The sequence below is a fragment of the Lagopus muta genome, chromosome 7 (assembly GCF_023343835.1).
Source record: "Lagopus muta isolate bLagMut1 chromosome 7, bLagMut1 primary, whole genome shotgun sequence".
Taxonomy (NCBI): domain Eukaryota; kingdom Metazoa; phylum Chordata; class Aves; order Galliformes; family Phasianidae; genus Lagopus; species Lagopus muta.
The window spans coordinates 15,702,391-15,718,080 of NC_064439.1; the positions used below are offsets into that span (position 1 = coordinate 15,702,391).

Genomic DNA, 15,690 nt, shown 5'->3' on the forward strand with positions numbered 1-15,690 from the left:
AGAGAAATATTCAGTATGCACTTGCAGCTGAGGGGCAGAGTATGTTCAGAAGCAGAAGTTACGGTCAGATTGATGCCTCCTTCCAGCCCGTTTCACAACTGTCTGTGGTGGGCTGTCATGTAAAAGGAAAACTATTTGGAAAAGCGGACATCTGTGGGCCAGCCTTGGTATGCTTCCCAGAATGTAATGACTAGGTGAATGTTATTCAGCGTAGCAACTCAGGAGTAGAGGTGGCTGCCAAGCACTGGATCTGATGTGGGACGAAGAGGTGCGAAACAAAGAAGAGTGATTTCTCTGAAGAGACTGAGGCCTAATTCTTTCCAAACTCAGCATAAAGAAAAAACACCCCCGAAACATAACTTTCTTAATTCTCCCCATGTTTCTTTCTATACCATTGCATATCTTTGAGGTTCTTCTATCCTGTGGACATGCTCATACTCTATAGTCTTAGGGCTGTACAAGTACCAGCATGGATTCATAATTGCCAGCATTTCTAAATCAACACTGTTATTGAGAGCTGTGTTACGATTTCAGTTTCACTGGCAATTACTGATATCTAATTACCACTTAATCCAGTCTGAACTTTGTAGGAATGTGTAATAGAAACCACTTTAACTTTTGCTAGAAGGGAATGTGAATCATACGTTTCCTCTCCTACATGACCGTCACATCCACATTCACCGTCCTGAAGAATTGAAACACATTTCAGCTTTAAGAGCGGAATACCCTGTACTCCATCATGGTCATCTGTGCTCTGGGAGATGGGGAGTGCAGGCTCAAGTGCCAAGCAGCACCCCCAGATCCTCTGTACATTCCAGGGAATCCCCATCAGAGAAAGCCAATGTGAGAGAGGAGCCCTGTGGCCTGGGAATGGCTATTTTATACTGTGGACAGCCAGGGCAGGACAAAATACAGATGTGGTACTGGGACCTCAGAAAGCGCTGACCGAAATGCTCAACTCCAGCAGCTCTTTGCTAACTACAGCAAGTGTCTGTGACCCTTAGAGGGCTGAGATCGAACACAGAGCTTCTCTATCATGTTTCCCAGTGCCGCAGGCCCCAAACTTGGTGAATTCAGCAAGTCCATGCAGTGGAGATGTCCAAAAATATTCAAGAATATGGAAAGCAACATAGGGGGACTGAAGGGTCCCAGCACTGGAGATCCATAGGCATCCAGCAGCATGGTATGCTGGGCCCCATGGCCTGGCAGAGTGTGCCGGGTGCACAGAGGCATGCGTTTGCATAGTAGATCTAAGTGGCAGTTTAGAAAGGCTGAGCCAGCCAAAGAAAACCCTGGAAAACCCCACAGCATGAAACAATAAAGCTGTCTAAGAATTTAATCCAACAAGAAAATTAGTAATTGTCAGAAGTCCACAAGATATACCTTTCTAAAATGAAGCAGTCCAACAAAGTAAGAAAATTGTGTTGATACAATCAACTAGTAGCAGTTTAGCAAACTGCTAAGAATATGGAAGAAATGCCATTACAAAAGGTGGCTGCCACCTGCAGGCATTCATTCAAGGTTTTAATCAATAATGTTTGTGGAAAAACACATGAAGTCTTGGCCTTGGCTCTCATTTAGCCTGGGCAGGTAACATTTCTCAATGGCCAACTGTGATCTTAAACAACTGCTCCCCAGATGATGGTGTGAGACAGTAGGAAAAGTCCTACTAGGAGATGTAGGAAAAGTCCTCGTGGCTGAGGGTGTGATGGGAGCCAACCTGCTATGGGCAAGCACAGGTTCCTCTTGCAGCTGCAGGTGGTAAATCCAAAGATGGATGCTTCATACACTACTCTCATGCTGCTCTCCTTTCCCTAACAACTTGAAAGTCTGTGATGATATCAGTCATCCTCCTCACTCTCCTATGAAAAGGGAGCTGCAAGAATACTTATAGAAACCTTTCTTGCAGCGCTGTTTGCAACATGACCTGTGATTCAGTGCCCTCCTGGTGCCCCAGCACTCACTGAATGCCAAAGGGAAACACTCAGAAGGGGACCCCATCAGTCTGTCCTGACTCCTCTGTAGTGAGGTTTTCTATTTCCCACCCCTGGCAAGAAGCTGAACCACAAGGAAAGCAAAAGAAGACTTGCAGAATGAAAACACGCTAGGCTCCAGGGGCTGCCTTGCCTCCGGCTCAGAACAGCTCCTTCTGTCTCAGCCCAATAACTCGGTCAGTCTCCCGAAACCTTCTCAGATGGCTTCTATCCTGCAGATCTCAAAAGAAGTGGTATGAGAGAGAATTTACAAAAGGTTCGATATCTCCCCAAGCAGTCCCAGACTGTGCTAGATTAGCAATGCAAACAAATGAAGGCTTCCTGGAACTGGTTGAAGACTTTTGGCAAACCCATGTGTTTGTGACTGCTACCTTCATTGGAGATGACTGACATGACTGTGTCCATTCCAAGGAGCTAAGCATTTCTGCACAATCAGCCACCTGGTTACAGGGTGGAGGAGTCTCTCCAAGGGAGGGCATAAGCACAGTGACTGCTTGAAGCAAATCCATGAGTATAAACATTAAAAAGCTGTATTTTCATTTTTCTTTTTCTTTTTTTTCTTCTTTTTTTTTCTTTTTCTTTTTCTTTTTCTTTTCTTTTTCTTTTTTTTTTTTCTTTTTTTTTTTTTTTCTTTTTTTGTGAGAAATCATATTCTTTGGCTGGACTGAAAATGTTCATTGCAAACTATCTAGTGTTGCTGCCAAAGAGAATTACCTTAACTGGTATTTTATGGCTCAGTCCATGGAGAGTCTCCCACACAAACACAGGCACTAACTGAAGAGCCTTTTTTTTGGAGGAAGTGATTCTATCTGGGTGCTGGAATCATTGTCACAGCCTGTTACAGGACAGTGGTGACAATGACACTGGAACAGTTCTCATGGATGAGTTCACTGAGTCCCAGAAGCTGCTGAGGATGCCTTCCTCAAGGGCTCCAGCCTCTTCTGTAAAGGCAGAAATGTTGCCTGTGCACTGCAGAGGGCTTCTCATCAAATATCTGCATCCTGATGCACAGAGGCAGATAGAGGCTCTTGAAGGATAGTCAATAAATATCCTTCTTCAGTGAGCAAAAGAGGTCATATGGGCACCTGAAGAAGAATCATAAATCTCACAGAAAGGACCTTCTTCCCACCTTTTCTGCTACACATCTCCGTTTAACTCCCAGCAGAGAATGGACAGTGTATCCAGAACAGGATCCCTTCAGAGCACTCGATTTGAAATGGCATGATCTGCTTGATCTTGGGTCGTTTCAGTGGTTTTAACCCAGACATTGTCTGTAGAACAGTGAAATGCAAGATCCTCAGATAGGCTTTTGCTTTGTCTGTTCCTAAGTACCCTCTTGATCTGAGATCCAGGATACATAATAGCAGGGCTGGATCACAAAGTGCAGACTAGAATTCTGTAAGCATCCTGGTGAACTGTGGCTGCCAGACCCACCTGTAGAAAGGCACCAGTACCTCAGCTGTCTTCAGCGAGATTCTCAGCACAAAAGCAGAGGTCTTCTCTCTGTACTTAACCATGGCCCGACTCACTTCACCACAGCACTAATAGGCTGAGAGCTTTCCTAAGAAGGGCAGTGTGTGGGCCAACCTCCTGGTGACACTGCTGGTTCTGGGCTACCAGCCACTACTCAGATCCATTGAGATCTGGGCTCTCAGTGCTGCCTGGATAAGTCCATGGTGCTGTACACTTTTCCTCTCATTGAAGAACCTGGTTTATGGGACATTATGAGAGAGGCACCTGGATCCTCACTGGAAAAAGCATCACTCCTGTTAGCAGTGTCTGAAGTGCTGCTCACTAGTCCCTGAATTTCTTTCCTTACAGAACGGGCAAGGAGAAAACAGGCAAACACAGCCTTACAACATGCCAGGCTATGCTTTGTTTTAACCTGATGGAGAAGGCAGAGTCCAGGAGGGTTAGATGCCCTGCTGTGCCACACCAACATGCTTGGAGCACCACTCCAAGATGCTTGCAGCATCTCTCCCATGCAGAAGGACATGACCCTGCCAGTATCACCAGGACTGGTGCACACAGCCTCTCCTTTAGGCTGGAGTTTCAGCCCAAGGACATCCCCAGCCTGATGGGGCTAATTGCCTTGGGTGTGAATTGCCCAGAGGAGCACACACATGGACATGGACACGGTGTCAGATTGGATATTTGGGTAAACTTCTTCCCAGAAAGACTGTTTGGGCACTGGAATAGGGTGCCCAGGGTGGTGGTGCAGTCACCATCCCCGGAAGTGGATGTGGTACTAAGGGACAAGGGGAAGTGGACAACATTGGTGGCAGGGGGATGGCTGGATGGGGTGATCTCAGAGGTCTTTTCCAATCTTAATGATTGTGCGATTGTGCAGACACGTGGCGCAGCAGCAGCAGGCTGTGACCCCACTCTCTGCTTGCTCTCATGGCCGCTGTTTACCCTGGCAGCACAGCAGTAACTCCATACCCTTTTGCTACTTTGTGGAAACTCCGAGAGGTGACTGGCACCTGAATTTGTTGACAGCTTTGAAAGAAACAATTTAATACGCAAAGCTGAGGCTGATTCTGTCCTTACACCACAAGGCACGATCCCGCGAATCGTCACCAGGCACTCGGGGCAGCTCCTGTCTCCAGCCCAGCAAACACTCACTGCACTGCACGTGTACATCACATAGAGGAGAAATGGCAAAGCCAGAGGGGCAGCCAGGGGGAGAGCCAACATTTATGCACATGATCAAATGCGCAATTTAGGTCAGAGCGCTTTGTCATTTTCTTGGAGCGTGTTTAAAACAAAAAAAAAAAAAACAAAAAAAAAAAAAAAAAAAAGGAAAAGAAAAAAAAAGGATGAAAACCCACAAATCACATTTAACCTAGCAGAATGATTTATTAAGAGAAAACACTGATGGATTTTTGAAGTATTGAAAGGGTTGAAACAGTCTGAATAGAATAAAAATTGACACAAATTTTTACCACAATGCTGGAGGAACTTGAACTGTTCTAATAGGAGTTTGCTTTAATGTTCATGCATGTCTTCACATCCTGCTTTTGGCAATGGCCAGGAAAGAACTACCGAAATACTGTGAGAAAAGCTGTTCTCATGTTATTTCTGGCCCCGCTGTAATGCGTGAAATCAGGACATCTCATGAGGGAGACTGATATTCAAGATTTTCAGTCTAATTTTTCAGACATTAAAAAAAAGCCTGAACATATCGCTAAACTTCTGGTTTTAGTCATGGCGAGATCTCAAAGCGGCAGCAAAAGTATTCCTGAGGTTGCAAGTCAAATAGTCCCGCTACAGAGGAAAAGATAAGAGTTACAGTCAAATGACCGACAAAGGCAACATTCACTTGACATGCTCAGGTGGGCAGCACTTCCTCCGCAGTGCCCCTAATGGCATCGAGGCATTCCCTACGATTATTCACAGGTGGATGGGGGCAAGGATTGAGCCACAGGTGCTTGGAGCTGCCAGTGTGTGCCCTGGGACTGCCCCATGGATGTGTGGGGCTGCGATCGGCCGGAGAGCCCTTTCTGATAAACACCTCCAGGACGCAGAGGAACGCGGGGCTCTGTGAACTACACGGCTCCCGCTGCCCCTGCCAGCTCTGAATAAATGCGCTGTGTGCGGAGCCAAGGGCTTGCAGAATTATTTCCTGAAAACTACTTTAGAACCAAAAGGAATTAATGAAGATGTGCCAGCTATTTCCTCCACTGGCGTGCATGCCTCAGCCTCACCAATAATAAATACGAACTGTTTGTACAGGAGCTGCAGTGCCGCACCGCGCGGTTTGCACCCTGCAGGACCCACTCCCTGCACACAGACAGGAGAACACGGTGTGTGAGCTCAGTGCCCCTCGGTGGGCACTGGCTGCGGAGGCCGCTGGCATGGCCAACACTGAGCTGCTGCTGAATTGCTGGCTTTTGGCCCCTCGGGAATGGCATTTGTGTATTTTAAAACTCTTCACAGAGCTTTAAATTCAGTCCCACTAAAAGAAAAGAATACAGCTATCAGCACCGGCTATGCAGATTAATAGGATCTGCCTGGCTTTTTAATCTGCTTGGACAAACATTTGTATTTATTATTACTGGAAAACGCAGAGAAACCATCTAAGTCATCACAGATTTATGAATGATCAATTATGTAAGAACGAGAGCAACTGGGGAGACATTTTTATATAACTGCAAGTTATAAGGAAGGACATTTTCAAACTTGGGCCAAAAACATTAATTGCAAAGCATCTCAAGAGAATCTTTCCCTCAATCCCATTTTGTTCTGTGACTTTCTCAGGCTCCATCTGTAGGGTGAGCCCAAGCTGAGCACTGTAAGCAGGGTCCCACCAGCCCGCAGTGACCCACACTGCCTGCAGATGTGGTGCTTTGCCTTTGGGGTTTCCCTCAAGGACACAAATCTCTCTCAATTGCATCACTTCCAGGCAGAGCACCCCTGCAGCCCTGCCTGACCATCTGTACTACTGTCTGAAAGGAGGTTGTGCAGAGGTTGGGGTCAGCCTCTTCTCTCAGGTAACAGCAACAGGATAAGAGAGAATGGCCTCAACTTGCACCAGGCTGGATATTAGGCTATCCAGTGGTCGGGCCACCATAGTGGTGAAGTAGTGAAGTCACCATCCCCAGAGGTGCTGAAAAACATGTAGATGTGTGGTACTAAGGAACATGGTTTAGTGGGCAACATTGGTCGTAGGCAGACGGTTGGACTAGATGATCTTAGAAGTCTTTTCCAACCTTAATGATTCTATGATTCTGTGACCCATATGAGGCTTTATGCAGTGCAAGCAGCTCAGAGTGTTCGAGAGCTCTACACAGCAACAGGAGGGCCATCAAACTGAAGCGTGTTATGGCTGCGTCTCTCTGCTTAAAATCCTAAAAGTCAGAAGGAATTGTGCATGCTCTCTGTCTTGTCTCCGGAAAGAGCCTCAGATCTGGGGTTGAAAGGCAATACGGCGCGGGCTGACACGCCGGGAGCCCTGCGCAGAGCGCTGTCAGTGCGAGGCAGAGAGGAAACGTCTCCGCGAGTATTATTAACATGTCAGTAGCACTGATAGATTCCAACTGAGATCAAGCCTTCTCGCATTAGCTGCGTGCCAAAAACAGAGGAGGAAGCAGGGAAAGGAGAGGAAGTGTTATTATTCCCACGTTGCAGCTGCAGAATAGAGGCGCGGAGGTTGTGCAATCCTGGAGGTCGCGCAGAAATGCATGTGGCTGAGTGGGAAGCAGGGTCCCACCGTGCTGCAGTAACCTCCACCTAACCCTAAGCCCAACTAACCCTAACCCTAAAACCCTAACCTTAACACAGCCCACTCTCACCTCCTCACCCTGCTGGCATCAGTCATATGTTCAGTCACCTGGGAGCTGCTGAGGAGCTGGGGCTCCTGCTGCCACCACTAGCTGCTCTTCCCCCACCTGGGGCTCAGAGCTCCCCATGGTTTTGAGCAGAGGATTATTTAAAACAATGACTGGACCTCTGAATCCGTCATGCTGAAGATTATTGGGAGTAAAATACCTGACTTCAGAGTTTCCAGTGATGCTAGATGGGAAAACAGGAATAAATAGTAAGGAATTCAGTAACACTGTGTGATGTTTATTTCTGCACAGGTGGCTGAAGAAAAATTACCATAATTATTATTGTTGTTATCAACTTTTCAAAGTTTATCCCTACATTTTCAAAGTAGATAGGAAGTTTCTGCAGCATGATCTGCAGTTGGCGTTACATCCAAACAAATCCACATTCATTTCTCAAACGTAGAGCAGCCGTCAGCCACATGAGACACTGCAGAACAACACCATCATCCTCTGACCAGGGAAAGTGGTGAAGCACTGAGCTGTGTTTGCAAATGCAAAATGCAGATTTCAAAACTCAGTTAAAACAAGTGTGGTCAGGAAAAGAATGAGACGTGTAACGCAGCGAAACTACTCATGTTTTGCTATGATTGACTATGTTGATATATCACATACTAAGAATAATACAGTGTCTAGAGGGTGGTGGATGCCCCATTCTTGGAGACACTCGAGGTCAGGCTGGAGGGGGCTCTGAGCACCTGATCTAGTGTAGGTGTCTCTGTTTGTTGCAGGAGGGTTGGACCTGAGGCCTTTAAGGGTCCTTTCCAACTCAAAGGATTCTATGGTTTTATGAGTTACACCAAAAAAAGGCACCAGCAAAGCAGAAATGGGCTCAGTCACACATTGTGCTGGTGTGTTTGTGCCCTGCACACAGATTTCCATCTCAGTACATCTTCCTATTAACTTATCCAAACCAAACACCCATACAGAAAAAAAAAAAAAAAAAAAAAAAAGCCCATATTTTATCTTTCATGTACTTTTGATGCTGTTGAGATACCTCCCAAATCTCATTGCTCCACAGCTTTGTGCATGCAGGAAGCTCCATGAACAGGAGGCAACTTCACAGCCTATCTTTGCTTTCCAGAGGGACAACAAAATGATCTCCACCATAGATACTGTCTGCCCAGCAAAATGACCCAGCAGTGTAATTTATGGGCACTGACTCTGTGAGGTGCCCAAGGATAGGTCCTTCCTTAGAAATATATGCCCAGAAAAGCATGGGTTCCCCTTCCCTGGAGGTGTTCACAGCCAGTGGATGGAGCCCAGGTCAATCTGATCTTGCAGGTGGCATCTAGAGATTGGAATAGGATGACCTTTTTGTTCCCTTCCAACATAAGCCCTTCTATGGTTCTATGATTCTATATTCTATGATTCTGTGGTGATTTCACTGGTATGAGATTTAGCTCCATTCCTGGAAGCACCATTTCAGCCACCTCTGGTCATCAGGTGGTCCTCATGCATCTCCAGTGCCAGCCCTATGATTCTCCCACGGATGGCAGTGCTCTCTGCAGCCGTGCTGCCTCTGCGGGTAGCTGTGTTGCACTGTAGATAAGACCCATTTTGCATAATCCCAAACAATCCCACACTCGCCCGACACGCAGTTATTCAGCCGCCCAGCATGCCATGGCACCATGTACCAGGGACACAGGGAAATTCTTGGAATTTCCAACACACATGTTTACTGGGAAGGAATCCACAGCTGGAGGGGGATGCTGTGAGAATGCACTGTCAAGGGAGTACTGCTGAAAGCATACAAAACACCCATGAAGTAGGGAGGGAGCAAAGCAACCCCTCTGCCAGCTGCCGCAGGAGTGTCACCTGCCCTCAGTGGGACCGGAACACCTCGTGCTGCTGGTGCTGCTCCGGCCTGGAGCAGCCATTGCCTGTGCCGTGATCAGCAGGGTGAGTCACCTTAATTAAAAACACAAAGCCTGCAGCTCCTATCACATCAGTAATGTTAAACAAGCTCTGGAAATAGAAGTCCTGTTTTCATTTAAGCTTTTCAACTGTGATCTAGGAAATAAAATATGGAGGGGGAGGATGTGTGTGAGGTTTACATGCGACGATATGGGAGATGTCGTTGTGTCAGAGGCTCAGAAGGCGCTGCAGTGCCAACAGCTCCTGCCACTGCTCCCTGCCATGGTAGCACTTGCTCTGCATAGGTTTTGGTTATTTCCAGCACTGCTTTCCAAATGCTGATCCTTGTCCTCAGTTCTGGTTGCTGTGATTTGTTCTGGGTGCAGGTGGGGATGTGCCAGGACCACAGCAACCTGCGGCCCTGCTGCCAGAGCAGCCCCACTAAGTGGCATCAGCAGGAGATGGAGGGGGAACCCCTTTGTCTGAGTGGGGTAGAGGCTGTCCACACATTGTCTGAACGAAGGGTCCCACTGTCCATATGCAGCCCCATGCAGTCTGCGTTAGCCATGGGTATAGGCATGGGACAGTGCATACTGGGAACAGTGGAGGCGCAGCTGTGGGATTTCTTCCTGCAGTTCAGCCCAAAGGTACCCAGAGATCCCAGAGGTGGAAATAAGTGTCTTCCACTGAGGCTCCCCCTCCTGAGCACCCTCATCCACAGTGGGCAGCTGGGAGCAGAGGAACACGGGAAAGCAGCACAGCTGCAGGTGGAAGGATCACCTCCCCACATGGCAATGCTTGGCTCTCACAAAGCTTCTCATTTTCTCAGCCCTCTCTATGTAATACAACCACGACGGCACTTCCCAGTTACAGGCAGCTCACTCAGGCATGGCAGTAATGGAGCCACTGTGCAATGCTTTGCCCCAGAGTCATGACAGCACTGCACATTGGCTGTACCTGTGTTCTCATTTCTATCTATTTGGATTTTTCTTAGATGGGGACCATCAGTGACATGTTCGTTTTTTTTCCCCACAGTGGCGGCAGAGAGGGGCAGTGATTTGTTCCCCTGAGCGACAACGGGGTGTGCTCAGTACATTGCCTCTCGCATCTCCATGCTGCAAGCACCACGGGGTGGGTGACCCCACCACCAGAGTGCCCACAGACCCCCTTCACGGCTTGCGTGGCTGTGTGATGTCAAAGAGTGTGGCCGTGACGTCACGCTCCCATCTGAACGCCGCAGCAGAAGCACTCCCTGCCCCAGCAGGTGGGATCGGGAGCGGTCGGGACAGAATTCCCCGGGGGGCTGACGGGCAGGGGAGGACCGCACTGCGGGAGGGGGCAGCGCGGAGCGGGCGGCGCTGATCAAACAGCGTCTGAATGACATCCGTGTAAACACTGACCGTGGCCATATTCTGCGTTGCTGCGAGCTGGAACCGAGATGTGAAACCCGGAGGGACCGGGCTCGGGGTTGCGGAGGCGTGCGGGCAGCACCGCGCATGCTGCAGGGCGCGAGCTGCCTCCGGTTCGGAGTTCGCCCTCATAGACCTTATAGACGCTGTGAGACGGGACGGGGGGGGGCGAGGGAGGGGACGAGAGGAGCGGAGGGAGATGTTTGCAGGTTCGGCTCCGTTAAAGGAGGCGTTAATGAGCTGCGCGTGACTGCTCCGCCCGCACCGGCGCCAGCTGCGCCCCGTGGGCAGCGCTGCCCCATCGGGTGTCCTCGGCCGGAAGCCCTCCGCCGCGCACCGCGAGGACCGCTCCCACCGCCGCCCCGCGCACCGCCTCCGCAGCGCCGCCCGGGCGGGGCCGTTGCCCTTCGTGGGGTCCCCCGACCAGCGGTGCCCTCCGCCCCGAGAGGGGAGCGGCGGTCCCGGGGTGCGGGCTGCTGCGCGGAGGCTGTGCCTCACTCGGGCGCTGGCGCTGCGCATTTGGTGGTCGTTAAAAACAATTTGTTTTCCTCCCCCCCGATACGTTTGGGGAGGGGGAAGGGGAAAATTGTTCCGGAGGAGGGGAGGGGAAGGGAAAGGAAAAAAAAAAAAAAAAAAAAAAAAAAAAGGAGGGGGAGAAAGAGAGAAAAGACACAGAAAGCCGCGCTCCGAACTATTGCGACACGGAGCGAGGAGCGCGGCGCAGGCTGCGGCGAGGTGCGGGCGGAGCGGGCCGCGGCCGTGGGAGCGGGCGGAGGGCGGGCGGCTCCCGGGGGTGGGCAGACGGCGCCCGGGGCTGCCCGGGGCGGTGCGCGCGGCCGCCGGGTGACCGCTGCCGCCTCCCCGCAGCGCAGAGCGGAGCCCCCGCACCTCGAAGCCGGCGGCCAGCCCGACGGCGGCCCCCAGCCCCCCCACCATGAACACCATCGTCTTCAGCAAGCTGAGCGGCCAGGTGCTTTTCGAGGAGGACGCCAAGGAACGAGAGCGGGGCGGCCGGCCCTACGTGGGGGTGGTGGAGGGCCCGCACCACGCCGAGGTGCTGCTCCCCGACAGCCCGTCCATCAAGGAGAGCCTCAGCCTGCGCAACCGGAGGACGGGGTATGCCCCGCGCTCGGCCCCGGCACGGGTTGGGGTCGCTGGTGAGGGGGGGGGGGTCGGACGGGCTCCCTTCGCCCCCGCCACAACGTTCCCGGGTCTCCCCCGGTGGCAAATTCCGCCGATGGGTGATGCAGAAACGCTCGAGCTGTCGGAACGCGTCCGTCCGGCGGCGTGACAGCCTCCCCCGGCGCGGGCACAACCAGAGCGGGGCGATCCGCGGTCCCCTTCGCTTGGGAGCCGCGCGTAACGAAACCCCAAAACGGAGCCGCGAGGCGCACGGCTGCAGCTGAGTGCTGCCTTTAGTTGGACGCGTGGCGGTGCGGGACACCCCCGCTGCCGCCGTACTCGCGGCGTTCGGAGCCGCAGGGGGAGGAAGGAGATGCCGGTGTCGGTGCGCTCCCGGAGCGGGGATTTAAAGCGGAATAACGGCCCGCGGTAGAGCGGGGATTTGCTCCGAAGGCACGTGAGCCGCTCGCGGCTGCTTGGCTCGCTGTGGGACAGGTGGAATAAGAGGAGATGGGAGGACCCGGGAGCTCGGCCGGAGAGCAGAGGGTTGAACCGGCGGCCGCCGACCGAGCGTTTCGGGTCAGCTTTAGAAACTAAAGGAACGCGGCGAGAAGATACCGAGCGCGAACCGTTCCGAGGAGCTCTTTTCGCTCCTCATTTCCACCTTAACGATTGCATCAGCTCCCCGCGGTAGCGGCGCTGCGGGACGGCAGCGCGGAGCTCGTCCCAGGCAAGCGCTGCTCCCGGCCGAGCGCGGAGGCTCCGGGCTGCGGGGAGTCTCGTCCGGCACTGCCCGGCCCGGCCCCGCGGCGCCCCCTGCTGCCCCCGCGCCCTTCTGCTGCCCCCGGGCGCGCTCTGTGCATTTGCTTTCCGATGCTTTATTTAAAAAGAACGAACACCAAACACCTTCCCCCTCCCGCAACTCCCCCCTCCCTTTTTTTTTTTTTTCTCTTTACTCTTTTTTAAAAAATCTTTTATTATTTTTTTCTTTCTTTCTTTTTTTTTTTTTTTCCTATCGGTGGCTGAGTTTCATTTCCCCCTTTTAATCGTTTAACCTTTTTTTTTCTTTTTCTTTTTTTTTTTTTTTTTCTCTTTTTCCCCACCATTTTTCCCTTTCGGAAACGCTCCCGCATGACCGCCGTTCACCGCCGCGCTCGGTGCCGCGCGTGTCTCCCCCTGGGTAGGGATTCGGGGCGGCTTCACGCCGCGGAGGCGGCCGGAGCCGAAAGAGCCGAGCTCGGGCCCCGCTCTGCCCCGTTCCGGAGCACCACCGCAGTCCCGCACCGCCCCAGGGCCGAAATCCCCACGCTTCCCCCCCGCTCCCCGTCGGCGCATCTCGGGACAGAGTTCCCCCCGTTGCCCTCTGCACCCCTGAGCCCCTTTCTCGGCTGCAGGGCTCGGCAGAGCGGCGGCAAGGTGCGGCACAAGCGGCAGGCGCTGCAGGACATGGCACGGCCGCTCAAGCAGTGGCTCTACAAACACCGCGACAACCCGTACCCCACCAAGACCGAGAAGATCCTGCTGGCCCTTGGCTCCCAGATGACCCTGGTGCAGGTAAGGGACCCTCCGCCCGGACGGGAGGGACGGGGGCAGCCAATGCTGGGGCCGCAGGTGCGGTCGGGGTCATCGGCGCGGCCGGGGATAGCTGGGCGCGTCCTTCCCTCTGCCGCCCTTCAGCATCGCCCCGTGCCCGCTGGTGGCAGTTCCCACACGTGGTCTGTGAGGGCTGAGGGCAGCAAAACCCGTTTCCCCTCCTCCCTTGCTGGGAGAAGGCGCTGCATCCTTTATCTTATCCATGAGTACAACGGAAAGAGTTTTGCATGGGCTTTAAAAAACTTCAGGTTCACCCCAGAATCGGTAACGGGAGATGTCAGCACACGGCAGGGCTTGTTCAGGAAGCTGTAGGGAGCAACTCGTTTCCCTCTTGAAAACAGTCTGGAACAGAAAGCATCACACTGCTCCGATAGCAGCCACCACCTGTCAAGCCCAAACCCACTCTGCCATGTGGGCACGCAGTGCTCAGCGACTGATGGAGCACTTCGGTGCCACACAGTGCAGCCAGAGGTAGCTGTGCTCGCAGGTACAGCCCTGCTGCCACAGCAGGAGGGGTGCAGTTGGTTGCAGATGTTGGTAAATCTGATGGCTTCGTTCCCTTTTGCCATCTGGTGCTCTGTGCAAACGTGTGGTGTGACGCTGCCGGTCGCTGAGCGATGCTGTCCTGGCTCTGGACGCTGCAAGGATTGATGTATTGTGAATGGTCTCATTCCCGTACTGCTGCTGGGTGAATAACGGGAAACGCGTGTTGGCAGGATGAGTCCTCAGTGCTCTACCCAATCTTTGATGTGTCAGCTGTGGGGCACTTGATGATATCAGAGTGGGAGAGCAGGTGGCAATCTGGAGTTATGGTTCTGAGCTCCTGCAGAAAAGGCAGGGCTTCGAGCTCCCGTTCTCATAACATTGGCGAAAGGGGACACTTTTACACTTCAGTACCTCATTGTGGAACTGCTGCACTACCAAAACACCATTACTTCGACAAAAATAATATTAATGTCTCAGAAAATGCCAGTTGTAGCTGGAAGATACAGTTAAAATAACTTTGCTTTGTAAAAACATGCATGTAAGGTTTGCTCAGACTTTTAAAAATATGATTGGATAAACACTGTCCATGCAGTGCTGCAATTCAATAGGAGCAGTTTATTGAACTCCAGCTTTCAGAATATTCCCATATTTTTACATGAAATTTAAAACGTACATCCAGAATACGTGTCTGGAGAACTTCACATTTGTGACATATTGAGGACTTCTCTTCTTTCTTTATAAAAGCCACAGAATGAATATACAATGGGAAAGTGTCTGGTGGTGGTTTTTGCAGTACTCAGTAGGTCCCGGTTGGGATGTGCTGTGTTTGTCTCTGTAACAGCACCAAGGGAACCATGGCCACTGCTCCACGGAGCACTATGATTTATGGCAGGTGTAGGATGAAATGAAAAAGAGTTACAGAGTGCTGCATTTATCCCTGCTAGACCCCCATGGCTCTGCTGGATTTACACCGAAGCTGAAGTTGAGCAGTTTATTTCTACAAAATGGAATATTTGAAAGAGTTGTGCGAAGCAGCACATCCATCTTCATTTACAGAAGCACGCCATCAAAAAGAAGCCCCAGATGTTTCTTCCATCACTTGGGTGCACTGCTTTTTTAATTCAGGAATAGTGTAGCATCTGCACGAGAGGTAAATAAGTAGGTCTGGCAGCAGCAGCAATCCCTGAGCCTGGTGGAACAAGACAGCACCCACCCCTGCTTGCTTTCATGTGCCCAGAGAGAGCCAGGCTGCAGTCCAGATCAGTGTTCCTATTCTTGGTGATTTCAGCCACACTGGGTGCATCTGTAACAACGTCCCTGGGGCCCGAGCTCATCCAGGTGGGGCTGCTATAGCCAAGAGCAGTCTGGGTTTAGGCTTCAGTATCTGTTGGAACGCTTTGTCCCCCCCCTCCCCCCTAGGCAGTGTCTCTGGGGATTGCTTTTCTAGACTAATAACACTGAACATTACCGGAGAACCAGGAATCAGTGTGGTGTCTTCCCTCTGGGTTATGCATCTTCATGCTGAATTCGCGCCTTACTCTTCCCCCATTTCTCAGATTTCAAGTTGCAGCTTTCTTCTCCAAAGGGCGCTGTTGAAAATCCCTCCAAGCTTCCACCAAAACGTCACTGAGGCAGTGAATGGTTGGGGACCTGTCCTGTTTTTCACCTGTATGCCAATCTTAGGAAAGTTCTTCAGTAGCTGCCTGGGGTGTGGTGTTGGTCCATGTGGCATCAGTGGTGAGGCTGCAGCCCTTCTTTCCTTTCATCTGACAAAGCTTACTCCAGTACATACCATATTCCAGTCTGTGCTATCTGCCCAAAAGAACATTTGCAGACTATGGCATGGATATAGGTAATTCTTTTGTGAGATAAATAGGTAAACACACAGCTCTGTTTTTCACT

General features: G+C 51.4%; 1 protein-coding gene across 8 annotated transcripts in view; it reads left to right on the forward strand.

The window, feature by feature from the left end:
- The first annotated feature begins 10,539 nt into the window (after nucleotides 1-10,539).
- Nucleotides 10,540-15,690, forward strand: part of MKX (mohawk homeobox) — a 43,430-nt gene continuing 38,279 nt past the window's right edge. For 6 of the 8 annotated variants that reach the window (XM_048951786.1, XM_048951792.1, XM_048951791.1 and 3 more), the window contains exons 1-3: nucleotides 11,266-11,322; nucleotides 11,455-11,703; nucleotides 13,104-13,263. In XM_048951786.1, coding sequence (XP_048807743.1) covers nucleotides 11,522-11,703; nucleotides 13,104-13,263 — 342 coding nt within the window. In that variant the 5' untranslated portion in view covers nucleotides 11,266-11,322; nucleotides 11,455-11,521. Of the gene's footprint in view, nucleotides 10,736-10,984; nucleotides 11,054-11,265; nucleotides 11,323-11,454; nucleotides 11,704-13,103; nucleotides 13,264-15,690 lie in introns of those variants that run through there. The other 2 variants (XM_048951787.1, XM_048951788.1) reach the window with 2 other exon arrangements.